General features: G+C 52.9%; 1 protein-coding gene across 8 annotated transcripts in view; it reads right to left on the reverse strand.

The window, feature by feature from the left end:
* Positions 1 to 6,272: 6,272 nt before the first annotated feature.
* Positions 6,273 to 23,708, reverse strand: part of IGSF9B (immunoglobulin superfamily member 9B) — a 50,004-nt gene continuing 32,568 nt past the window's right edge. For 4 of the 8 annotated variants that reach the window (XM_005528460.2, XM_088066779.1, XM_088066778.1 and 1 more), the window contains 3 exons: positions 17,489 to 17,610; positions 16,842 to 17,085; positions 6,273 to 16,553 (listed from right to left, as the gene is read on the reverse strand). In XM_005528460.2, coding sequence (XP_005528517.1) covers positions 16,862 to 17,085; positions 17,489 to 17,610 — 346 coding nt within the window. In that variant the 3' untranslated portion in view covers positions 6,273 to 16,553; positions 16,842 to 16,861. Of the gene's footprint in view, positions 16,554 to 16,841; positions 17,086 to 17,488; positions 17,611 to 23,708 lie in introns of those variants that run through there. The other 4 variants (XR_015774511.1, XR_015774512.1, XR_015774514.1 and 1 more) reach the window with 4 other exon arrangements.

A 23,708-nucleotide genomic window follows, 5' to 3' on the forward strand; every position in this document is an offset into this window, starting at 1 on the left:
GCTCCTGCTCCACCAAAACAAGCATCAGAGTGCTCAGAACATGTTGGTCTCCATGAAACAGCTCCCAGCTTCGAGGAGATACCCCATGGGACTGATGGCTGCAGGGAGGGGACACTGTCCCACTGCAGCCCCCCGGTTTCTGGGCTGTTTTCCCTTCCTCACTGCAGCTGCTGGAGCTTGAAAAAACGGGAGAGGAAAAATAAATCAATAAGACACGAAGATAAATATGCTTTCCGTGTTGCAACCGATTCCTCTGGACGTGCCGTGGTGGCTGCATAATTCATAAACTCACCCCTAATATGCAAATGGAGCAGCTCCTGCCAGGCTGGCCCAGAGGACCTGAATTTTCCCCCACTGGCAGACAAGCCCCCATTTTGTGTGTGGTTTTGGGGTGCAGAGTTGTGTGTTCATGTTCAGCACCGGTGTGATCCATCCCTTCCTGCAGCTCACATTGTTCTGGGCTGTGGGGTGAGAAAATGTTCCCTCCCCTGTTGGCATTCAGCCTGTCCCTGACCCCTGGTGTCACCCCACGAGGTTCCGTGGGGGTTTGGGGCTTTCAAAGGTGCTTTTCTCCCTGGCACGGTGCAGGGATAACATCCAGCACAGGGTTCATTCCCCACAGGCTGCCCTGGCTGCAGGAATCCTCCTTTTGGGGTCTGGAACACTCAGAGTGATCCCAGGGCAGCCCCAGGTCTGGAAAAGGCTGGAGAACGAGGCACAGCTCAGCCAGCAAGTGCCCACGAGAATTCTCTTGGGGAATAAAATCCTGCCCAGCCCCGGCCAAGCACAGACCCCTCCAGCTCTGCATCCACCCATTTCTAAACCTGCAAGGCAACCCTTCATCTCTCCTCACAAAAGCCATGTCTCTGAGAATAAACCCCAGCCAGAACACAAGGAACTTCCCCAAAGAGAAGGATAAAACCCTCTGCATGTGTCTAATGCTCCATCAGCCAACTCACCCATGGCTGGGCATCTTCTTGTGGGGGCACAGCTGCACAGCCCCTCTCACTGCAGGGTTACTGTCATTTTGCTGGAAGAATCCTTTATTCCCCATATTTTTACACTGTTTCCCTCACTCTGGATCACTGGGGGAATGATCCAGACAAAGATTTCCCCAGGTGTTGCACGTTCATGGAACCAAAAGGATTTGTGCCACCACACCAGGGATGAGACATTCCCCCTGTCCCATGGAACCCATCTCCTGCCCACAGCCCCCCTGGATGGGTTTGATCTGAGGATCCAGGTCTTTAAAAAGGAAAATTTCATTGGCATTTCCTTCCTCTCCTTCAGACAAACACAACAGTGAAGGAAAGCACCAGGCTAAGACCTTGATGCAGCAGAAGGGCAAGAAATACCTACGTGCTTTTATGAGGGATTAGGCCCAACTTAGTTGTTTCTTAAGCTACTAAAGGCTTATAAAAGCCCTGAAGAATAGGCTGCACTCCTCAGAAAAACCTCCCAGGGCTTCACTAAAAAAGTCAATTTAAAGTTAGAGTGAAGCCTGCTTCAGTGCAGAGCCGTGCTCTGCTAACAGCAGGCCTAGAGAGGGGAGTCTGGGGGGGGAAAAATGGGATTTGGATTCCCTGCATGGATAGCACAGAGCTGAGGGCCAGCTGGGAATGCACACTGTTCATCAGCATGGCTGGGAACGATGGGTGTATACAACTCAGCACCAAGTTCTCAGATAGAAAAGCAGTTTATTGGTGATTTTAGCACTGGGGACTTGTTTCAGGCAACACATGGAAGGTCAGGATCTGACCTGGGGTGTCCTGGCAGGGAATGCTGTGGATGGGACCCACCTTGCTCAGCTCCCAGCTGAGATTCTCCCTTTCCAGGGCCTGCCCACAGCCTTCTCTGCTTTCCCCAGCTCTGTGCTCCTTCCTCCTCCATCCTGCCTGCAGAGCTCCCCAGGAGTGGCTGCTTTTCCCAGATAAATGGCTTAATTAGCTTCCTATTGACTCAAGTGAGCACATTCCTCCAGCAGGGCTGGGAAAGGAGAGGCAGCATCCCGGGAAGCAGATCCTGCATCCCAAGGAGCACATCCTGCATCCCGAGGAGCACATCCTGCATCCCAAGGAGCACATCCTGCATCCCAAGGAGCACATCCTGCATCCCAAGGAACACATCCTGCATCCAGGGGAGCAGATTCCATCCTGTATTCCCTGGGAGAAGAGGAACACACAGAGGGTAAGACCGTGGCAAGAGGAGAAATCCAATAAATAGTCTTTTTTTTTGAGGGGAGGGGAAATAAATAAAATAATAAAATAAAATAAAAATAAAATAAGCATGAATTAGTAATAATAGTAATATATAGTATTTTATATGTATAATATATATAGTAATAGTAAGAATAAGAATAAGAATAAGAATAAGAATAAGAATAAGAATAAGAATAAGAATAAGAATAAGAATAAGAATAAGAATAAGAATAAGAATAAGAATAATTCATCTGCTGAACAGTAAGTCCAGAAATCCGAGCACAAACTCCAAATATGTCTGCAAGACACAGGGAAAAATTTTAATTTTGGAAACCGGCAAAAGATTTGAGATAGCTGGAGAACAATCAGCACTTCCCTTCGTGCCTGGAGGGACTGACAAACTTTGCATAAACAATTTTCTTTCCCTCTGATGTGGAAAAGCTGCCATGGAGCAGTGGGAGAGGCCAACGCTGGTCCCCACTGACTTGGGGAAAGCCAAGCCCAGAAGAATTCCTTGTAAAATGACATTAATGGCCCAGAGCAGTGGGATGGGGTGAATGCAGTGGGAGAGGGGGAAGCAGCAGCTCTGATTTCTGATCCAGGGATCCTGTGCTGCTTCCTAATCATGACCCCTCAACCTGGCCACCCTGACCTAGTAGGAAAAGAGATTTCCCTGCCATGTTAATTGCCATCCATGGAAAAGAGGGTGGGGGGTTGGAAATAATCCCTTTTCCAGGCAAACCCCCCAGACTGCACCGTCTCGAGACATGCACCAGCAGCAGAATATTAATGTGGTGGAGGATGCTGTCCACCTCAGCCAGGCACCAGCTCCAGCACAGCAGAGAGATACCAGGAGCTCAATTTGTGTTTGCCTGAGCCAAGGAGAAAATCTAATTAAACATGGCGTGGGGGCTTGGAGGAGCTGGGATGGGGCAGGAATATAAAGCACCGCCGCTTCCCACAGATCAGAGGGCAATATTAATAAACCCACGGAGGGGGACTGTGGGATCAGCTGGTAATATTGATAAATGCAAAGCAAAGACAAAGCAGCCTGGGAATATTGGATGGTAAAGCTGATAAAAGGACGAGCAGGGATGCAGGCAGCCCTGCCATCCTGCTGGAATGAGCAGCTCAGCTTCCCAGCGGGATGGCATGGAGCATCCCAACAGCCCCACAGCTGGGCATGGGGGAATTTTGGGCCATTGCTGTGCCCCAAAACCTGCAGTCCCAGAGCAGCACGGCTGCCCTGCACACCCCAGAGCCAGGGCACGGTGGGAAGAAGCTGTGGAGACACAGGCACAGCGTCTGGGGTTCAGCCTGGGAGCTGGGGCAGCGCTGGGGATGGGCACTGGGGACACAGCAGTGGCCGGGGGATGTGTGGGAGAGCACAGCAGGGTGAGCTGGAGGCACAGAGCCCTTGAAGTGCTCCCTGCTTGCTCCATCAGCCACAGGGAATGATGTGGATGAGGCAGGGATGGGGCTGAAGGCTGGGCAGAGGCCGTGGCATGGCCCCCACAGCTCTTGGCCCTCCCTGTTACCTGCAGCCTTTCATCTGCAGCATGAGGTGAAAGTTTCTTTCCTTCCACCCTCGGCAGAGTGACCTTGAGTGTCCCCAAAGCCTCTCGTGCTCCCCCAGCCACGCACCCTCCTCTGCCAGCAGCACATCGAGCCAGGGGATCAAAAAGAGCCACTGAGTGCGTTTTAAATAAAAGATTGCATCTTTCAGAGCTATTGGAGTGATGATTTAAACATGAAGTCAAAGCCAGTAATGGTGTTGTCAGAGCCGTGGCGGTAAATCCAATCAATAATTCACTGATAGCAGAAACTGTGCCTCCAGCCAGACCTACCTGTGGAGGGCACGGAGCCTCCCCCTGGAGCAGGAGGTGCATCCCTCGCCTCCCTGCCACCTCCTGCCACTGCCACCCGGCCTGGCTGCAGGGGTTTTGTCCCCAGTGGGGCTGGGAAGGAGCCAGGAGGCAGATCTGGGGCTCCACAGGAGGGGAACACTCCCTGGCTTGGGAGGTGAAATAAATCTGTTACCTGGGCACAGGTGTTCAAAATGCTGGGAACACCTCGGCTCGGTGGTTGCAGCCCAAGGCTTTTTCTCAGCCCCTGCACCCTTGGAGAGAATCTAAACCTCCCTCAGGAAATGTCACAATGCCTTGTGAGGCCCAAAGCACTGCCAGGGGACCGTGCCCCAGCCATCAGCACAGCTGGGCTGCCCACCTGCCCTGGGTGCACTGGGGATACGGGGGGCTCACAGCTGCCATGTACCCCAGCACCATCCTCCCCCAGCCCAGGGAGTATCCCTGTGACCCACACAGCCTGGGTGAGCTCTAGAATCCATTCTGATGCCTTAGGATTTTAGCTTTTCTATTTTTCATCCATGGCAGGTAATCCTGCCATTCTTCAGTGTCTAAGCTCCACACACACTGGGAGCTGCTGCTTCCCCACTTTGGGCCGACACAACAATTCCTCTCCAGGCCTGGCAATCAAGGACACCTCACTGCCTCAGGCCCCAGAGATGGAAACAAAAGGGAGTTGGGGGCAGCAAACTTGGGGGAAATTCCTTCATTCCCTGCAGCTGGAATTGGGAGATGAACCCCAATGTACAAATGGACCAAACTTAGAAAAGTGGGAAACCCGTAAGCTATTTTTGTGTGCAGCCCCTGGGGGGCTTTGTCTGCCCTAAATGTACCTGAAGCCCTTCAATAAATAGAACTGCTTTTTATTCTCTGAATTTTGTCTGGTGTCTATTTTTAGGTAGCCCCAGGAAACATCAATTCCACTGCACAATCCTCAGCCACAGCCCAAGCACCCTGTGTTTGCCCTGTCACTCCCTCTGAAGCAGCATGGATCAGTTCTCCTGTAGATCCAGACGGGAAGATTCCTCCTCCTTCCTGCAGGGTTTCACCAAGCCTGGAACAAAGCTTGGGCAGGACCTGAGCAGTTCCCCAGCACCTTCCCACCCGTGCTGGGACCACGGCAGGACGGTCCCTGATCCCTGTACCGACACAGCAGAGGTGTGCAGGGTCCAGGGCTGCCTCAGCCCCCAGTTTTGGGGAGCAGCCGGTGAGGGATGTGAGAACAGCCCTTCTCTGCATCCCTGCTCCCCCCTGGAGAGGGGTTTAACTGGGAACCCCAGAGCTGCAGTGCCCTGATCTGCATCCCTGCTGACTGAGGGGGTTCAGCTGCGAGCCGAGGTTTAACCCTGGAACCGACCTAAGGATGCTGAGCCATATCCCCAACACTCTGAGGGGTGTGAGGGCAGCCCATCCCAGCCCTAAAAACCTTGCAGGGAGGCTGGTGGGGGACTTCGTGCGGTCCCCAGAGCTGGGGCATAGCTTGAGGACAGACAGACAGACAGAAGCATCCCCTCCTCCGGGCCCTGTGGGGGTCACACGGAGCACAGCGGTGTTGGAGGTGTCCAGGCAGCCTCTCCTCGCTCCGAGCGCATCCCGGCTCCGGGAGCTGCCGAGCCGGCACTGCCACCTCGTGGCACGGCCACCAGCGAGCCTGGCGACACTGTGGCATCCCGGACACGCTCCGTGCCTGCGCAGCCACTTTATAACCAGGGGGGCTCCTGCGGGATGAATCAGGGCCAAAGCGATGGCAAAAAGCTCCAAAGGCGGCAGGTAAAGGGGAGGGGAGTGCGGGTTACCCTGGCTGGAGGAGGAAGATGAGAAAGGGAAGCTGTGGGAGGGGACAGCAAGGGACAGGGCTCACTGTCCATCATCACCCTGCCAGATGGGGTTGGGGCTGTCTCCCCCCCTGCTCCTTGCTCAAAACCAGGACCGGAGCATCGGTGCCCATCCCAGCACCCACCTCAGCATGGAGCACCAGCTGGGACATGCTGCAAATCCCAGGGGGAAAACACAACTTGGGATGCTCAGGGCAAAGAACAGCCCAGCACCCCCCACAGACACCTCTGGGGCAGCCCACCCCCCTCCCCACAGCCCCTCCAACCAAATCAATGGCAGCAACCAAGCCTTTTTAGAGATATATTTATTATTTTTTTTTTTTTAGCAAATGTTTATTTATATCAAAATACAAAACATTTCTGAAGCAGGGTAATGTTACATGAGGAGCAAGTTAATCGATTCCAAAACCCATCATTCTCCTACAGCATGGCTAGTTGTACGTAACATTGCAACACTGCCAGAATTTCTTATAGTGGGTACATTAAAATAAGAAAAAATCAACTCAAGAAGTCAATCTATGAACATGCAATGTTACCGGCGATAAATTAAGTACTCAGCAGGCCTTAAAATCCCAACAGGCAGAGACCGAGGGACCAGCTACTCCCAGTAAGGCAGGGCTTCAAACTCTCGTTTCTTCCAATTTTTGTTGGCTTATTAGCATTTACTCATTAACTGACAACAGTCCAAGAGCCAAAAGGACCCAGCTTTCTTGGCAGAGTGGGATTATTGCTTAGAGCTATCAAAGCAGCCCCAGCTCCCGGCCGGCCCCAGGGGAAGGGCTGGGAGAGGGCTCGCAGGGCAAGAGCCAGGGGTCTGCCTTGGCTAAGCACTGCGGAGGTCGGGCTGAGCTGGAAGATGTAAAATCCCCCGAGGATGGGGCTCGGTGGGTCGTGATCCCGGGGGTGCCGGCAGCGCCGCCGGCGAGGTCTCGGATCCCTGCCCGGGGCAGGATAGCACCCAGTCGGAAGGAGAGTTTGGGGTGAGGGACCCCCGCTTGTGCCCCTCATCGCACGCCTGGGGAGTGATGCTGAAATTTGGCTTTCCCTCCCCGCGGGCCGGGAATTCCGGGGAATGCCGATTCCCATCCCGGGGAATTCCAGGGATGCCGATGCCGAGAGTGGCCATCGGTCCCTCCTGCTGGCATTTCCTGGCCTTGGCAGAGGCCGAGAGCAACAATACAGATACAGAGAGATTATAGAGAGAGCGGAATAAGTTTCGTATAAGGCTTTGGTACAGCACCATCATGTCAGATTTATTTGTAAATCGTTTACAGAAAAAAAAAGCTTACTGAAAAAATAGTGTTTTGTTTCTCTTTTTTTTTTTTTTATTCTTTTTTTTTTTAATTATTATTTTCTTCTGAGGAACATACCTGAAAGTTCAAAAATTAACCCTCTAGTTGCCGTCTGGGCTCCCATCAAATGCTCATTTTGCTGCGTGCAGTTCCAAAAGGAAACAACTCCATCCCAAATCCCACTAAATTGTGACACAGCCCGCCCGGCTCACAGCAGCCACCGGCCTAAAATCAACATCACAGAAACCTGGCAGCTGATCGCTACTCACTGTTTAGTAAAAATTAAAAAAGAATTCAAAAAAGGAAAACCAAAACCCTAACAAAACTTCCAAAAAAAAAAAAAAAGAAAAAAAGAAAAAAAATAAAAGTCACGACAACGAACGTTATGGAACCAGCGGCACTAAAGTTTTTTTTTATTGTTATTGTTATTTAAAAAAGTCAGTTCCACTGGTTACCATTGAAACAGCACCAAAGAGCACCCTAACGTGTGTTATACATTGTAATACTTGACAGTCAAGATATGGAAACGAGGTTGGATGGTCTAGTCTTTATATCCAGAGGCAAGAAATTCTTCTTACAAAGAGGAAAAAGTTGTCCCACGCAACCAGAGATGCGTTGGGTCCGGAAGAAAATCCTGCCTTAGGGGAAAACACTATGGGGTTAGGAGGGGATTAAATCAAGAGCTACCTATGGAGGTCTACAAGGGTTCAGAGAGTCTACAAACCTATTAAAAGGGGATTAAAAAGTCTGGGCTCCCCTGGAGAGCCAGGGACGCTCCCATGGGAGAGCTGGAGATGCTCCCGGGGGGATCCAGGGCTGCTCCCCGAGGAGCTGGTGTGCAGGTGTGAACCCTGAATGCCCAAAGGATGAACCTTACTGCAACGTGGGCATATCCAGGATTTCCAAAGGGCTTTCCCACATGGGAAATGCCAAGGGACCAGAGCCTGCACAGCCGTGTGGAAGGTCCTGCACCCCCTGGGGCCACGGGAGCATCCCCTGCCTGCTCTCTGCCAGCCCCGGAGAAGGAAAAAAAGGGAAGTTTGGCCTTAAAGTGCACCTGGGAGGGCAAGGGGTGAGTGCCAGCATCTCCCACCGAGCCAGAACCTCCCCGAGCAGAGAGGGGCGCTTCCCAGAGCTCCCAGCCGAGCGGGAAGAGCCGGGGAGGGGGCAGGAAGCAAAGCCCCCTGGAAAGCAAGCTCCGGGCAGGTGCGCGGATGGAGGCAGCGGGGATGGTGTCCAAAAAAAACCAAACCAAAGAAACCACGGGAAGCGGGATGATGCTGTGGGAGCCGCCGGCCCTGAGCCCCACCGGAGCACGGCGGGGAGGGAGCGGCTCCTGATGTGTCTGTTTGGCATCCAGAGGGTTAACGGTACTGTGGGAAGTGTGCTTTGTAAACATTTCTAGCTTTCCTTTGCCTGTTTTTTTTCTGTAAGTGATTCCAGGGGAGATGGGGAAAGGAGAAAGCTGCCCGCCCCCCTGCCCACCCCCAGCAATACCCAAAGCCCCACAGGTGGGGGGCAAGGCAGCCCCCCAGCCCGGACACCGAGCGGTGAGAAATCTCATCCCTTCTCTTTCTCCTGACATCCTTTTTTTTTTTTCTTCTTTTTTTTTTTTTTTTTTTTTTTTATGTTTGTTTTTTTTTAACATATAAAATACTCACTTATGTATTTACCGCTATTAAATGCAAGTTAGTCCCATCAAACATGCTTTGCTTTGATATCAAGAATTGGTGCTGAACAAATCTCGGCTGGATATTAGAAACATCCCCCACCCCAGCCCCCCCGACCCGACAAAGAAGAGAGAAATATCATGGAAAATACAGGTGACACCTAGGGAGGACACGGTGCCGCTGGAGGGGCCAGCTCCCGGGGGTACATTCGTGCCTCAGCCATGGGGACATGGCATGACCACGCTCAGGGAGCTCTGCCTGCCTCTGGAAGGGTGTGAGCACTCCAGGGCTGTGCCACTGTCCCCTCGGGGCCATCTGAGCCCGAACAGCAGCACCTGGATCCCCCCAGAGCCCAGCCTTGTGGGACACACACCGAGGGGAGCGAAGCCCCGGTGGCTGCTGCCCAAAGACAATCCCCAAATCGTGCCCCAGCGAAGGCAGAGGGGTGGTTTGAAGCTCCCTGGCACTGCTCAGTCCCAAACTGGCTCCTTGCCCCGCCACAGCCCGCGGGGAAAGCCCCAAATATCCCCAGCACATTCTCCACTGCACCAGGGCTCGATGCCACCTCACCCACAGGGACAGGGAGAACCCCACATCCCATCCATGGGGACAGGGAGAGCTTCAAATCCCATCCATGGGGACAGGGAGAACCCCACATCCCATCCAGGCAGGGAGAGCTTCAAATCCCACCCATCCAGGCAGGGAGAGCCCCACATGCTGCCCCAGTGGACACCAGCAGCCCCCAGGGCAGCAGTAAGCCCTGCTGGCCAGGGACACTCCTGGAGAGGTACTGACATTCCCGATGGAGAAGGCTCCCTGCTCCAGCCAGCTACAGAATCCCACTGGGGCCACCTGGCTGCCTCTGAGGGGCTCCACCAACTGCAGGAGGGTTTCAGAAACCCTCGAGATTTACGAGGGCAGTGAGGACAGGTGACAAACAGCACCCAGGGAGGCAGCAGCATGGGGACCCTGTCCCCAGAGCGTGCCCCCACCCTGTGCCACCCCCCCGGCTGCAGCTGCCTAATCCTCCCTGAGCGCCCTCACAGCTGAAATTTGTCTTTTTTCTCTGAAAAAAAAAAAAGCCCCAGACAGCCCTCAGTGGAAACACCACCTCACCATGGCCCTGGGCAAGCTGGCAGCAAGCCCAGGCTTCCCCATCCCGGGATTTTTTCCCTTTTTAGTGTTTTTCCCTATTGAAACAGCAAACAGCGGTGATGCTGGGCTCGGGGCGGGCGGATCCCCCGGAGCACTGCGAGCCCCCCAGCCTGGCCCAGCCCTCCTCTCCCTCGCCACTGTATTGCTCAAACAGCACTAGGCATGGATACAAAAATAAAACAGCTATGTGACTTAGATATATATAATTTTTATATATATATATATTTGTATATATATTTTTGTCTATTTATAGGTGGATGGAGAAGCAGAGAAGCTGAAGCGCAATATAATGTAAAAATTCTTGCTCTGCTCCTGCTGTTGAGACTCTCCCCACCTCTGACAGCTTTTTTCATGCTGCACAGAAGTTTCTGACACCTATTACTAATGAATTATTTTAAATATTTATTCTCCCCCCCTTCTAAAATAGAGAGTAAATATATATTTGTTTAATTTTATATACAATGCGGTTTTGCTACACCAATATCATTTCTTTAGATAGAGATACTGGGGCTCATTTCTCAAGTCTTTTTTATTTTTTTGTGTTTTATTTTAATCTAAGTGCTGGGGGGGAGTGGGTGGAAATCTGAGGAGCTTTCAGACCCGGGAAGATGGGCACCCTCTTTTGCAGCCCCGCAACCTCAGGAGAACAAGAATAAAAGCCCTCCTGGGAGAGAAAGTGTCATTTTGATGGTAAATCCAAAATCTGGGCAAAATGTCCTCCATGGGGGATGCCAGCCCCTCCATCCTGCATTTCCCACCCCACTGCAACCAGTATAAAAATCCTTATGTACCTGTACAGCGCATGCTTGCCTCATCCAACGCCCCCGAGCCTGGACCAGCCCCTCTGCCCCCCCTTTCTCTGCCCACCCCCTCCCCAGGTCCTTCCTCCATCCATGCACGTATCAAAAGTCAGCCAGAGCCCCAGGATTGGGGATGCTCCTCCTGCTGCCACGCAATGCCAAGGAGAAGAGCTCAGCCAGCTGTGCCAAAACACCTAAAAATGGGGAAAACGGGCAAACACGGCTCCCTCTCATCCCAGTCACCCATCTCCAGTCCCTTCCCACAACCACACTGGTCCTCCCTGCTTGGGGACGTGCCAGCTGATGGGAATTAAGTGAAATATTAAGTTTCTTCTTTTGCTGGCACCAGTGTTGCCAAATCTGGTCGCTGCTTCCCAGCCCTCAGTTCCTGGATCAGGCGTTCCCTGACAGAGCTCGAATAGGAACAACTGCACTTCCCACCTCTCCCTCCCACAAACATGGGCAGAGAGGAGTCAAGATACTCAGAAATAAAAAAAAAAAACAACAAAATTAAGCTGAAAGGGGGAAATGGGAGTAAATATCCTGTTTTCTGTAAGGGCTACCCGGTGCCCAGACAGCACAGGGAGAGCAGTGGGAATCCAGCCCAAACCCGGCTGCCCCCATGCCTGGGGTCAGTACCAGCTCTGGCATCACTGTGACCAAATCCCCTCTCTGCCTCAGATCCTCAAAGTCCTGCTAATGAGGTTTAACATAAAAAGACAGTGTCAGGAACATCTTGTCCCTCCCAGGAGGCACTGCTGTGGCCGGCTGGCACAGTCAGTGCTGCATTCCTCAGCTCAGGGGACAAATTTAGCTGTATCCCTCTCTCATCCCTTCTGACTCACGCTTTTCTGGGAAGAACAGACACAAAGCAAAATGCTTTCACATGAGTAACCAGAGAGCAGCATCTAGAGGGACTTGAGGGAAGGGTTTTCGCATGGTGCAGCTTTTTCTTTAAGCAGTGGCACCAGAGATGAGGCAACGTGACATCCCCCTCCCTTGTCGTGTCCCGTGTCGTGCCCCACGTGCCCCAGACACGAAGAGCACGGGGCCTGTCCCTCCTGCTCCTCCTTGTCACGGCCCAGGGGTGAGCCACAGACAGTGAACAAAGAAAAGGTAAAAACTGGGGATGAAATAATGAAACAGAGCAATCTGTTGTGTGCAGCAGGGCCGCAGAGCAGGTCACGCTGGTGCCTCTCCATCCCCAAATTCCCCTCAGGCTGCAGCTGCTCCCAGCCCCTTCCCTGCCTTGCCCATCCTGATCCCCCGCTCCAGCACAGCTCTAAACTCTCCCCTAGAGACACACATACCCCGACATGCAAATCTACTGAATTCTGCAAACCTATCTACCTTTGTCCTACGCTTCTCTATCTATTTATATCTCATATGTACAGTGGGTTTTACTCGGGTTCCTTGAGAAGATTTCCTTCCAAAAACGCCCTGACTTCAGTCTGGGGCTGCAGCAAGCCCATGTGGGACATGTGGAAATCCCTGAAGGTCCAGCCTTATGGAAAAATACCTCCAGACAAGAACTACAGCTGAGACCAATCCAAAACTCCAAGAACTCCCAAACCTACGTCGCTGCCTGAAGCAGGAAGATAAACCAAAATGCCAGGCGGATTTTGTCTTAATACAGACGGCAAGGTGGGAGCAGCAATGAATCTGGAATGTGTGTCATGTTCAGATGCCACCAGACATGACTAAGACCTGCCAGGACCGTGCCTGGGCTACTGAGCCCAAATCCAGTGTCCTCAACACTCCCAGAGGCAGGTACAGCAAGTTGTTATTCCCTTTACATTCCCTTTACATTTATATATCCAAACAGCATCACCTCCAGCCTTCCTCCAAACGGGTGGCACTGAGCCAGCTGACAAGATGACAAACACCAGATGAACAGCCTGGAGCCCACCAGTGCCCAAAAGCAGCCTCCAAGTCACAGGGCAGCAGGAATGAGAGTCCTCCCAGGAAAAGCATCCCCTGCTCACACAAACACCCTGGGGCTCACGGAGACCTCTCAGCTCAGGGGGCAGACTGCAAACCACGCCAAGGTTCAGATTGGGAAGAGACCCTGGGACCTTCCAGCTCCCCCACCCCACAAAGTCATCGCTCCCTGTGCCTGTGGGTGCTGTTGTGGCAGGCACAGAAATGGGGCCCCACAAACGAGCCCTGAACGCTCCCTCTCCCCCCTTACACTAACTTGCATTTTCCTTCAAGTCAACACCGCAGAACCAAAACGCTGCTGGGGCTGCACGGCAAAGTCACCTTAGAAACACGAGGATGAGAGCTCAGCAAGTCCTGCTGGAAAAGCAGGCAAAGCACTTCCCCTGCCCTTTTCCCCTGCCTGCTCCAGGACTCATAGTTGGACAGGCTGCAGGGGACAGCACCCCAGGACCACCCTTTTTCCACAGGATCTCAGTGGCATCCTGTACCCACCTCTCCATGCTGCCTCCCCCAGCTCAGGGTGCCCCAATCCTGCAACCCCACAGCAGCATGAAACCAGTGCTGGAGCATTCCCACCGTGGCCACCTTGCAGGGGGAAGCACTGGCAAGGACCCCCCAAAACCGGGCTGGCACCCCTGCACTGACACCTCAGCAGAGCCCAGGGACAAACCCCAGTGATTCAGAGGCATTTTTCCACCATGGGCCAGGATTTGCCAAGGGACCTATTGGAACATCGCGTTCACAACGTGCAAGGAGGAATCATACGGTTACAGATACAGAAAGAGCCATCTACCTCAGACCAGCTTAGAAAATAAGAGAGTTTGGCCCAGGAAGATAGAAATCATGATATATTTTGCAGCATGAAAGGAAAAAAAATAAAAAAATAAAAAAATGAAGAAGCAGCAGCAGCAGCAACAGCAGCTGTGTTTGCAAACCACCAAAGCGACACGGAGTTCAAACGGGGGTGAAATGGGGGAAGTGTTTGGCATCGTCTGACACGGCTTCGATGTTTCCAGGTCCACGGAAGGAGAGAGGAGCAACCCTGGAGGGCATGGGAACCAAAGGGCTGGGAGAAGCGAGGAGGTTGCCAAAGCAAGAGGCGAGCCAGTCAGCCAAAGCACGGCCCGAGTCTATCAGAAGGTAACTCGGTCTAGCAGGGAAAGGAGTTAAGGATGGTTTTAGGGAGGAGTTGCTTCCACGAGGCGCCCGGGCGGGATTTCCCACTCCAGCAGCGTGGCAGGTACACGGCTGAAAGAGAGAGGGCTGTAGCTCCAGCCTCTAAAGGTCGAAGACCATGAAAAGCCCAGTGGCTCAAAACACCTGCAAAAGGAAAACAACTCTCAAAAGACTGACCCAGCAAGCCGGCATGCTCCGTCAACCTGCCCTGCGCTCCAAGTCCTCTAGAGCTCCTTAAGATGGGATGGGGCACAGTCCTGAGGTAGCAACCTCAAGAGCCTGAAGACAGTGCCTGGCCCATCCGAACGGGTGTCATAAATCGTTTGGAAAGCACTCAGATAGAAAAGCAACCCTCTGTTGGAGAGGCTGAGGCAATGAGAGCAAAAGGAAGAGCAAGTTGGCCATGGCACAGGTAGCACAGAGCCTCCAGGCCTCCCCTGGCCCCAAGGGTCACTTGTCCGTCAGGAGCAGCCCAGCTGGAGTCACTGGTGAGCTGAAGTTGGCCAAGCCAGGCAGAGTTTTCCCCGCTGCAGAGCGGGAGAATGGCATTAAATCAATTCAGATCCGAGCAGGTTCTAGGGAAAACCCCTAAAAACACACCCAAAGAAAAGAAATTCACAGTCATACTGTTAGCAAGGTTGAGTTCTCACTCTGAGAGTTGAGGTTCTTACATCAGGTCACTCGTCACGTCAATAAAAAGCCCTGGTGCAGGCTGGAAAGAGAGGGGCATTTCTGCCAGACCCTCCCTCCTTCCCGAGATAAACCTGCTGATGGTTTGAGACCACCTACACAAAGTTGTTAAAGCTCAGAAATATCTGGTTATCGATTTAGAGGATTCATTGTCCAGTGGTTCAAACCTTACTTAGGGCATGGAGATTGGAAAAGACACGGTGCTCTGCTTTTGGTGGTCACAGGTTCCCAAGCATCCTGCTGGGAGAGGAAGCACAACCTCTAAAACCAGGTAAGTGGAGGCAGAGCAATCAACAGGCTCCGACCTAAAAGCGTGGCATGGTCGGAGAGCCAGATCACAACTCAGAGCTCTCGTCTTTCTCCAAACATCTCAGCCCTTGGAGCTTCAACCAGCAGCAAGAGCAAAAAACCAAGGCAAAGCAGAATTAAAGGCGAGATTGCAGAGAATCTCTTGGCAACTCTACCTGGGAATAAACAAAAGTTTCATATGCAAATAGAGAGCCTGGGGCTAAAAACATGCCTGCGAGGCTCTCCAGCTCTCCTGACACTTTTCCTACAGCCTGAATCCACTCAAAGCAAGAATATCTACATGAAACACTCTGTGTTTTATTCCCAGGCAGGCTGGAGGGTTTAGCACTTTACCGCAGAGGAAGAACTGTGCAAACCTGGATGCAGTGGTTGATTTTACCACTTCAATCTAAAAAACAAAAAAAAAAAAAAAGAAAAAGAACCAACTCTAAATATTTTAAAGGTAGGGATTGCTTGGTATTAGCACTAAGCATTTACATAGCACTTGCAGTCTGTAGGCCACCAAGTGCTTGTCCAAAGTGCTTAAATATGACTTATCCCCATTTTACAGATGGGAGAACTGAGGCACAGAGAGGTCAAGTGACTTGCCCAAGGCCACGCAGTCAGAGAGTGGAGGCAGAGCAGGAAAGTGAGCCCAGCTGTCCTCGGGTTACACCTTGCCTGCTAAAAACAAACCGAAAAAAAGGCCTATGCAATCCAGAAAACCACCAGCCACCAAACCTACCCTATTCTGAAGAGGAAATACATTCTGGTGAAGAGTTAGAACAGCATTACTGAGGGGAACAGGGGGCAAAGGGAGGGAAACAACCCCGGCGGGTGTCACAGCCGACACATCCGGGCTGGAGCAGGAGGAAAAAGGGAAAAATGGTGAAACCAGCGGCAACACATTTTAAGCTGGCGCAAAACGCTAGGCTTAGCTTTGCACGGAGCCATCCACGTCCATCCGCAGAGCTGGGCACTTCCAGATGCTCTCCCCGGGGCTCAGCACCTGCCGACGGAGGCTTTGGGGACCACGCAGCCAAACCCCGCTCGCTCGCACGCCTGCGTCTCCCCGCTCCGCGGTCACCGGCAGAGATCAAACATCACACAGTAAGAAATGACATCACCACGCGGCACTGAGGGACATTTGCCTGAGATACACAGAATTAATCAAACCCACCCTCATCAAAGCTGGCACACGCCACACCTGGAGGGGGAAACGCCCTCAGATCACGTCAGCCCCGTTCCCGCGCGCTCGCACGGCACCGAGCGCACGTTACCGAGGCTCGAGTGCGTTTGCACACAGACAAATGGTGATTTCTCACATCTCACATTGATTCCAAGGCTCTGGGTCTTTCTGGCTTTCCCCTTTCAGAGATAGGTAAGGAAAGATGTCGCGGATGGTTTTGCTGCTGTTACCTTCACGTCAAAGGAGGCTGGGAAGGGGGAGGCAGGGAGATTTTCACAATTACAGCTTTCCTGGGATTATTTGGTCATGTTTTTATCATAATCAGATTCATGGGATTACCAGTTCCCGCCTGGGTTGTTAGGTTCTTGTCACTTAATTACACCCTGTGTCATTCAATTTCTTCCGGCGATTGAGGGCCAGCTGCTCAATCCCACACTCTCCCCCTAAACACGTGCTGCGGACGCAGATGTCAAAAGCTCCACCCATGCCTTTGAAGCCTAGAGATCTTTTCCAAAACCGAGGTGCAACACCCCCCCTTCCCACCCCACACAAACAGTTTGGGGTGGGGGAGAAGTGGATTTGAGGAACACCCAGCCCAAAGCATCCTCCCCAAAGCATCCCCCAGCTTGTCCCCGCTGAACCCCTCAGAGAGGTGACAGTGTAGGGGTGTCCCCTCCTCTTTCCCACCACCTCCATCCCCCCGTGGTGTGACACCAGCTCCCTCCACCAGCTCCTATTCCACCTCCTGGGACCGGCGCTAGGCTAGAGCAGGGTGGCGTGTCCGCTGGTGTCATCGTGGTCTACGCTGTTGAGAATAGCTGTCTGGTCTTCAGGGAGCTGCCGGTGGCAGAGGTCGTCCTTCAGCGCTGAGAGCCGGGCGAAGGGGTCCTGACGAGGGTGTCTCTTCTTCTTGCGGAGGCAGACAGCTTCGTCAGGCGACAGTACCTGAGAGCTGGGAGGGTGCTGAACCTGGGAGGCAGAGCCATCTGGGAAGGGGGGAGAGAAGGCAGATGGGACCGGAGCCAGCAGCAGGCAGAGCAGAACGCTTTGCTTGCTGAAAAAGGGAGGTGACAGCAAGCCTGGCCCTGAACCTGCAGTGTGGCAAGAAGGGAGAACGCTGGGCACCAGGGAAAATGAAATTAACACTCAAAATCCAAACAAATTACTAAATATGGGAGGTGCGTGGAAAGGACTCGGTTTGGAGGATTAAAGGAGGGACAATCTACAGGCAAGCAGCCCAGGGAGACATCCCTTTGGGAGGCAGGGCACAAGGGCAGCATCCAGGAATGGGCTTGGAGACCCCCAGCGCTGGAGCAGGGATCTGCCCGAGCTCTGCTCACAGCAAGACACAGGGAATGCTGTTGGGGACTGCAGGGTCCTCGCACTCACTGGGTTGTTTTCTGGATTTCGAAGAGCCCTTGGATGACTTTTTGGGCTTCTTTATCCGCTGGTATTTCAGAGCTTCGAGCCTCTCAGGTGCAGCAGCGTCCCCGGGCGGAGATGGACGTTTTCTAGGAAGGAAAAGCAGACACGCGCCATCAGCGGCTCCCAGCCACGCTCGGGCCTCTGGACGTCCCCGGTGGGGGATCGGCCGATCCCAGCCGGCTCTGCCGTGGAAAAGGAAGAGGTGAGGAACCCGGGGCCGAGGGAGCAGGGCCAGCCAGGCGTGCCAGAGCGCGGGATGGAGGAAGTGAGGCATCTCCCTACGTCTCCTCCAGGTTTTCGAGCGGCACCGCGACCCGGCCAGTGCCACCGGCCACGTCCAACGTGGGCACCCCCAGCTCACCTGCCTGCCATGCCAACACTGCTAAACAAAACAGGATGGGGCAGATCCTATGTCCGATAAGGCATTTCTGGGAAGTGGTAGGAAACCCCTTGGGATGGAGAGAGAAAAGAAAGAGATAGGCAGAAGCGGCACGGCAGCATCGAGACGGGCACCACGAGCCACCCAGGGCGGACAACACCGGCGCCACAAACAGCAGGGAGGCAGGATCCTGCTGGCCCTGCTCCCACAGCCAGGAAAACCAGGGGCCACACGACAGACAGGGACACCAAGGGCACACACCGACAGAGCCGGGAGAGGTACCTCGTTCCCAGGTCCCTGTGAGAAGCGACAACAGAAATGCGACAGCACAGGAGCACCTGCTCCTGGAACAGCGAGAGGCCGGGAGCTGGAAATGGAAACACTGACGAGGTTTTATTGCGAGGACAAGGAGGGCGTTTGCAAAGGGATGCTTCCTGCAGGAGAGCCAGCAGGTGCAAGGGATAGTTTATCAGCTGTAACCCCTGAGGAACTCTTCTACAGGAACCAGCTCAAGGTGCAGTATCCTCCCCTTTGCAAAGAGATTTTTTGTCTTATTTCCTTCACTGTACCTGTTTCCCATCCAAGGCCTGGAAAGCATGACTGCTGTAGAGAGCAGAGCATTAGAGGAAAACCTTTTCCTTAGGAGAGCAGGCAGTCCAGCTCTTATTGATAACACACCACAGTATCCCCCCTTCTTGCTGCTTTCCCATCTCCTTCCCCCTCTCTATTTTACTTCCACGACCCTCCAAGAGTCACCAGCTCCTAATGCCACAGAAGTCTGAGGCCATCTGGGATAAATCCAAGCCACTTGCAGACAAGGTGTGCAGAGAAGACAGGGAAGGCTCCACAAAGCACCTTTCACTGTGATAAAGCCAACACTTTAAGCCAGGCTCCAATGAGGAAAGGAAATTCAAACCAGCTTGCCAGCACCCTTCAGAGGAGGAGATGACTCTCTTCTGCTCTCACAACTTGGTCACCAGAGGTCAGCAACCAAACCTTGTCACAGGAGCCACACAGAGGACAGTGCTGATGGCAGCTCCTGCATCCATCTGTGGCCGGGGCAGGGATCAGCCAACCCCACAAGCCACGGGCAGCAGGAGGGCAGCAGGCTCAGCTGGCTGCAAGAGGCAACATCAGTGCCTTTAGACACCTGCTTGGGCACAGAACCATTGAGGGTGATGTCCCCCTGTCTGGCAGCAAGGTGTGCCCCATCCAGGATTGCGAAAACACCGTGGCTGCTGGCGGGAGCAGCAGAGAAGGGGTGAGGACATGGGCTGGAGCACAGAGCCTGCACTCCCGGGCTGCGGAACCAGAGCACACCCACCCACGGAGAGTTTGGAGCTCCTCACCTCCCCTGGGGTCCAGGCAGAGCCTGGCTGGCACTGAAGACACCCTGCAGGTTTTCCCCCACAGGTCCCCACGTGTGCCACCACTGCAGAGCACAGTGCAACAGCAGCGCTTCCCATCCGACATCCCAAGAGTCTCCAGAGCGTTGAAATTTCAGCTGGAGCACACAGGCATGGAGCTCCCTGGAGATTTTTCCCCTTGGGGAGCAGAAGGGTTTTTGGTTTTTTTTGAAGATGAGTGTGATTGAGAAGCTTCTCAGTTCTGCTGGCAGCAGTGGAGAGCACCCAGGGAAGTGCAACGTGAGGTGAAGAAGCAGCTGAGGCGCAGCAGACGCAAAAGGAACCCAAACACTGGGCACAGAAAAGCTCCTTTTCATGTTTTCCAACGCAACAGAGACGTCAAGGTGCAGAGAGCTCCTGGAAAGCCTCTGTTCCAGCTCCCAGAGAGCCTCTGTTCCAGCTCCCAGCAGAGCATCACATCAGCCGAAGATGAAGCAGCTCATTAGACATGCCGGGAGTCCCACTGGCTGGATCCAAGCTTTTCCTCGTCAGGAAGACAACGTTTACAGAGCTCAAACACCTTTCTGAGTCCAACCAGTGTCTTGTGAGAGCTGCTGCCAGCAGCATCTACCCTCTGAGCTGAACCAACACAGCCAGCCACTCAGTGCTGGCTGAAGGCAGGACCACAGTGACCCACAGGTCACACACAGCGTGGCATTCCCTGCAGCGATTCCTGCCCGAATGGCCAGTGGCTCTTCCCACTTGTTGCCACCACGCTGTGGGGAGCACACGAGTTACATTCCTGCAGGTACTTGGCGAGTGGTGACTTCAGCTGCTCCAGTTCCATCGCCCACAGAGCTCATGTGTGCCAAGCCCTGGACACCACCGAGCTTGGTGATCCTGCCACCGTCCTGCCCCCCAGCACCTGCCTCCTACCACCTCTTCCCACCACCCAGACAGCTTTGCCACTATTATTAAAGCTCAGCCTGTAAAAGTCTCTTGCTCTTTCCACTCTTTTTTTTCTTTCTAAGAAGAAGCTGTTGTGGCATGCTGACAAAATTAGACAGATTTACATGAGGGATTATGAGGAAATTGCCTGAAGCTCATTTCCACTAGTTCTCCGTAATTGAACTTGTATTTATACACACAAACATAAACAGTGAGTGCACTGAACCCATGTGTCACCATAAATACTGTCTGACCTCTGGCAAGGAAGAGATACAGAGGACAAAACGATGCTACTCAGCAGCCAAATTTTATCTGCTCTACCCACCCTTTATCTCTTCAAAGGGCGCTGATTCTTCCAAATTAATTTTCATTTTAAGCTCAGCCAAAAGGCTCTTCCTGCCCCCGGAGTTCACATGTTGGGCAGCTGCCCACGCATGAGGGAGATCTTGAATACCAACAGATGAGATGTGCAGGAGGCAGGCAAACTTCTTCTGGAAATTTCAGCGTAGAGCCAAGCAAAGGAGCTTTGAGAAGCCCACGTGAACTCCTGGCCCCAACCTTCTGCAAGGTACCACCAACACCTGGAGAACCAGTTTTCCTCAAGTCTTCAAAGGAAAACCCTTCTGCATAAGCAAGTGTGTGGACTGCATGGACTGGGAGGTACTGGAGAGGCCACAAAGGTACTGAAGGACCTTCAAGAGTCCCAGGACAGGAAAGGGAAGTAGAGGAGAAGTATCCAGCCCAACACATATCTCAGCTGCTCTTCTTCAAATGTTCTTCCACGTACAAAGCAAAGATATAAGGGAGAAGACCCCTGAAATCATCGCTGACCTCTTTCCACTCAGAAGGGGAACCCATATAAAGGAAGGGTCCAGGAGATTCAAGGATACTATACACATATTTATATGTATTTAACCTCATGGAGGTCTCAACACACCCTCCCTGTCTCCTGCTCTCCTTGAGCCAAGACATTGACATCCAGGAATAGTTTGGGCATGTTAGAGCATCCACTTGGACAGAGTGTCCACTTGAAAGGAGCCCACTGTGTCCTTCAACCCTTCATCCTCCTCACATGAAGAGCTCAATTTTCCTACACGAGGCTCCTGCAAGTCAGAATTCCCACTCTGCTCCCACTCAGCTGGCTGCTGCCTCCATCCCGGAATGCTTGGGATCCTTCAGCACAAGAGGTGCCAGAGAAACACGGCGGTGACAGCCCCAGGTCAGGGCTGCTGCTGCTGCCAAGGCACCGCCAGGAGGGAGGGAGGAAGGGGCTGGTCCCAGCAGGGAGCACACCAGAGAAGGGGTGACCTTCTACAGGTCTGCAGACACCACAACTCATCTACACAACGGACTTCACCACCATGCTGACGGAGAGGAGAGAAGGCGAGGGAAACGGGGCCGGGCTGGACAGGAAGAGGGGGATACAGTCATGGGGAAGGGGAGGGGAGAGAGGAAGATAAATGAAAAACAGGAGTGAGAAAATATATAAGGAAATTAAAGAGACTGAAAATAAAAATAAAATAATAATAATAATAATAATAATAATAATAATAATTAAGAAAGAAAAGAAAAACGCACTCAGACAAGCGGACTCACAACTTCTCCAAGCGGAAGGAGGCATGGAACACATGCAGAGGATCAGCACATGGACAGTCTTTAAAGGGGAACCTGTTTTCTTTCAAGCGGGGAGCGAGGGCTGCTGCTCCTCCTGCATGCCTGGCGCCGACGTCCCTTCGTCACTCAACGCTACGCCACGGCCAAGCCCCCCAGCTCCCAGCACTGGCAGTGCTGCCCTGGCAAGGGGGGCCTGGAGAGGCCACCCAGGACAGGCTGCCGTGCCGAGGGGCAGGGGAGCTTGGTGCCTCGTCTGTGGTTTTTGGGTTTCCCTCAGCAGGGAGATGACAGCCCCCTTTACCCTGTTCCGAGATGCACGCTTCATCCTAAGAGAAGAAGATGGGAGAACTCCTCGTGCTGGCTCAGTAACAGCATCATTGATCCCTGCCCATCCGTCAGAACTACCTGAGCTTCACCTAGCAAAAGCCATCATGCTGCAGCACGGAGCTCACGTGCTCCCTCTCCTTCTCCTCTCAGCTTTTAATGCTGCAATAGACAAATCTGGCTGCTCTGGTATAAAACCCCTGTGCTCCGCACACACTGACAATTTTACGACCCCAAATCATCAAGAAATTACTTGGCTGGGCTCTCTATGGGATTCCTCACATATTGAAGTGAGATTTACTCTTCTGGTTTTCCCTTTTTGGGGATAATGACTCTGGAGACGTTCCTGTGACTGCAGCTCCCAGCAGCATCCTGGAGTAGGACACACGGCTGCCCCCATCCTGCTGGGCAGTGTGACCCTGCTCCTCAAAATCCATCAGCCCACGGCAGCCAGCACTGGAGCCAACCAGGATCTGGGCAAGAGCCACACCAAACTCAGACACGAGCCTGGACTCACCTCTGCTGTGCTAAAGCCACATCTGCTCATGTCCCTAAAGCTGCCAAAGCAGGAAAGTGCCACAGAGCAAGAACAAACAGCCACATCCTCTCTGAGGGCTTCCCCATTCCCCAAAAAGCCTGGCACAGCCCAGATCTCACCAAGGCTTGGTGCCAGCTCAGGGGATGCCCTGCTTTGGGATTAGCAAGGAAAACCAGAAGGAAAAGGCAGCCAAGTGCTCAAGAGATTTGGAGGCTCAAACAGGATGGGTTTTGTCATGCCAAGAGGATGGCTCCTCCATGGAGCACACACATCCAACACCCCCTCCTCACCAATCCTGCTCTCCCCACCCCAGGACAGCCCTCCAGGTCAGCTGGAGGGATTCCTCTCTCCTGGAAACACCTCCCTGACTTCTCTAGGCATCCCACCTCTCTCTCATGAGGCTCTTTCCCATCCCAGCACAGCTCCTCATGCTGTTGGAGAGAATCAGCCAGGACCTGGGCTCTTCCCAACCAAGGCAGCAAAGCTTAACCTTTTTTGTAAGACCTGTCCTAAGGAAGTTTGGCTATGGGCAGGCCCTTAGAAGCAGGCCCATCTACAATCCCATCTCTGCTTTCATAACCAGCCTGGCTGATGGCCCAACAGGTCAGTGCTGCCAATCCTCTGGGTCACAAATTACTATTATCCCATCTGGATTTGGCAGTGTTAGTGATATTCTTCTGCTTCTAAGGTCTGAAAACCATCTCCAGATTAGTCCATCCCAGTTCCAGAAATGCCCGTGGCTATCTAGGAAACCAGCCCCATGAAGGCAGCCCAGGAGGAATTTTATTGGAAGAGTCTTGCAAGATCTGCTTAGGGCCGTTTAATTACAGCTGGGTCAGAAGAAGTCAAACATTTCTCCATGGAAAATTTCAGGGATGGAGGGATTTTCCCATGACTACACTTGTGATGGGAAGGAAAAAAACACCTTTCTGGCAGTCTGAGACCATAGTTCTGCTGCTGCCAAGCATCCAATCCATCTTGGGAGAAAGACTTCTCCCATTTTCTGTGATTGAGGAGACTTGGGAAAAAGAAAAC

The sequence above is a fragment of the Pseudopodoces humilis genome, chromosome 25 (assembly GCF_049639895.1).
Source record: "Pseudopodoces humilis isolate 2021_Gansu_Grassland_sample_001 chromosome 25, ASM4963989v1, whole genome shotgun sequence".
NCBI classification, from domain to species: Eukaryota; Metazoa; Chordata; class Aves; order Passeriformes; family Paridae; genus Pseudopodoces; species Pseudopodoces humilis.